Source organism: Etheostoma cragini, chromosome 9 (assembly GCF_013103735.1).
Source record: "Etheostoma cragini isolate CJK2018 chromosome 9, CSU_Ecrag_1.0, whole genome shotgun sequence".
Classification (NCBI taxonomy): domain Eukaryota; kingdom Metazoa; phylum Chordata; class Actinopteri; order Perciformes; family Percidae; genus Etheostoma; species Etheostoma cragini.
The window spans coordinates 19,976,753-19,979,334 of NC_048415.1; the positions used below are offsets into that span (position 1 = coordinate 19,976,753).

Here is a 2,582-nt window from a genome sequence, read left to right on the forward strand (position 1 = left end):
TGTGTGTGTGTGTGTGTGTGTGTGTGTGTGTGTGTCAAGATGTAGGACAATTCAGATTGAAACTATAAAATGGGCAAATACTTACTGCATTTATTCAGGCCAGGCACAAACCAATGACCTTTCAGGCTCACTTTTGAAAAGGAAATGTAGGTCTTAACCGGACTTTTTGTTTTTCTTTTTAAATGTATAATAACAGTGTGTCTCTCCACAAACACGGTTTTGCAGAATATGATGTGTAAATGTTTGTTTTGCATTTCTCCAACATAGGATAAGAAAGAAGAATTGATTGACCCTGAGATTGAGGAGTCAAAGGTAAAAGCTTTGCTCTTACACGATGTGCTCAAAATAAACCAAACCTCAAAAATCATACTTGCCTTTTTTACTTGATTTTTCAAATTCAGATTGAGGATGAACATCACTTCCGGAAGCCAGCCAATGACATAACGTCCCAACTGGAGATCAATTTCGGAGACCTGGGCCGTCCAGGTCGTGGACGCGGGGGACCACGTGGTGGCCGGGGCGGGCGTGGCCGCGGCAGCGCACCCAGCGCCGCCCCTGGCGAAGTCCCTAGGCCGGTCCGCGGAGGAAGGACTGATAAGGTAGATCATCTTGTGGTGTCCTGTCCTTAGCACGTCTGTGCTTTATCTGCTTTGGTTTTTGTCTCCATGAAATACAGCATCACACTTCCAAGGGGTAAAGTGTACCTGGAAGATGCTTTTTTTTAAGCCAAAGGGCACATCTTTAAATGTTAAATTTTCTAACTCCTACTCAATGTTGACTTTTCCTCAGTCATCTGCGTCTGTGCCCAACGTGGACGACCCAGAGGCCTTCCCAGCCCTGGCTTAAGCCCAGGCTGCTGTCTCTCAGGCCTACAGGAGCCCCCTGAGCACCTCCACTACGAGGCTTGCATGTTCCTGGATCCTTCAGCAAAGTCAAATGATGGAGAAGACTGTCATTAACTATGACACTCAAAGTGAGGACTGAGTTTTACCCAATAAAAACAAAACGAAGATGGAAAAAAAACAGAAATTAACAAAAAAAACAAAAAAAGAAAAGGACTTCTTGCTACTCTGGAGCAACTTATTGGTAGAGGTTTTGTACTTGGAAACAAAGTAGCAGGGATGTTTTCATACAGTATTTTTTTCAGAGGTTATGCATTGTCCATTGATACATTTTTGTAATTGCTGCTTAAAAATGTGCATTTCCAAATGTAAGAATAAGAAGGGTGTCTTTAGCTTGGTGTGAGCCATTGCTTGCTCACTTTAAGATTGCCACTGTTAAGCTCATAAGCTCTGCCGCACCAGCTATTTCAGATGAGGTTACTGCAATGCTCATTAACATTTATCGATTATTTTGTTTAGCACTGGGATATTGTTTTATATTTTATACAGGAGGTCTATTCTTGTATGATCTTTGGCCTGTAAATCTAAACTATTTTCATAAATTCTTTCAGACTGTTAACATGGTGCAAATAAGACACGCCTTGATCTTGGATTAAGCGTTGCTGCCTACATTTGAATACATTGATGGAATGGCGCCTAAATCTGTATTAAGGATGTTTTTAACTAAAATGTTCTAAAGGAAGAATATTGGCTCGTTTTTGAGGAACACATTGGTGATTACTCTCCTAAATTTGCTTTTATCCTGAGAATTGTCAAGTGGAAAGCGGAATGTTATTCCATTTGTTCTTTATTTGGGATGATATTCACCATCTAATATCTTGTTCTGGCTGCCCACTTCATCTTTGATTACCAGCCATGTGCAACTCAATTAATGGCTTTGTTTTACTTTCAAGAGTGACAAAGAGAGGAAGTGTCTTCACACAGTTGAGATGTGGCTGTAGTCTTCTGGAAGCCCTCAGACCATCTCCTGACTGTTTACACACTTCACTCAAGCATCCTTCCACACATGTAAACTCAGCCTAGCTTCAGTTTGTTTTTGCAGTCTCTTCTGTGCTATTTCCCTCCCACGGTTGACTTGCCCTGTAGCTTCCACAGTGGTACCACTGCATAATTGCTCTGAAAGAAATACAGTCGTTCATTGTGTGGAACAATTAAAGTGCTTTACAAATGTGTGAATTCTTGCCCTGCTATTAGAGACCTCTGTCGGTAAATAAAGGTGGTCGATAAATTGTTTGCATTGTCACTTTATTTTATCTTGCCTGCACACCGGTGAAATTAATTTACAAGTGTACATTTGTGGTTTTATTTGCTTCTACTTCAAACTACATTTATATACATACATGATCTCTGGTATAAAACACCATTGTGCTATTTAAGGTAAGTGTCCACACTGCCACCTTTCCTTTACTGGGGAAACTTGCAGTTTATCTAATGGTCACCTCCCTCCTTTGTAAAATGTGAAATATAAGTTCTGGTATCCAGAGCCTTGTGTGCTGCCAACACTGATAAATACGTGTACTTCACCCTAGCAATATACCAGTGGGCTAGACGGAAAAGATGAGACAGATTTAAAAAAAAAAAAAAATGGAACTGTGTACAATGTACATACACTCACCGGCCACTTTATTAGGTACACCTGTCCAACTGCTCGTTAACACTTAATTTCTAAGCAGCCAATCA

The 2,582-nt window shown here is 40.7% G+C and overlaps 1 protein-coding gene and 1 long non-coding RNA gene across 7 annotated transcripts in view; one reads left to right on the forward strand and one right to left on the reverse strand.

Annotated features, from left to right (window-relative positions):
* Positions 1-2,131, forward strand: part of serbp1a (SERPINE1 mRNA binding protein 1a) — an 8,623-nt gene extending 6,492 nt beyond the window's left edge. For all 6 annotated transcript variants that reach the window (XM_034881658.1, XM_034881660.1, XM_034881656.1 and 3 more), the window contains 3 exons: positions 268-312; positions 402-599; positions 790-2,131. In XM_034881658.1, coding sequence (XP_034737549.1) covers positions 268-312; positions 402-599; positions 790-846 — 300 coding nt within the window. In that variant the 3' untranslated portion in view covers positions 847-2,131. The remainder of the gene's footprint in view (positions 1-267; positions 313-401; positions 600-789) is intronic.
* The window catches only part of LOC117950538, a 24,933-nt gene that overhangs the window by 1,199 nt on the left and 21,152 nt on the right, over positions 1-2,582 (reverse strand). The window lies entirely within an intron of this gene.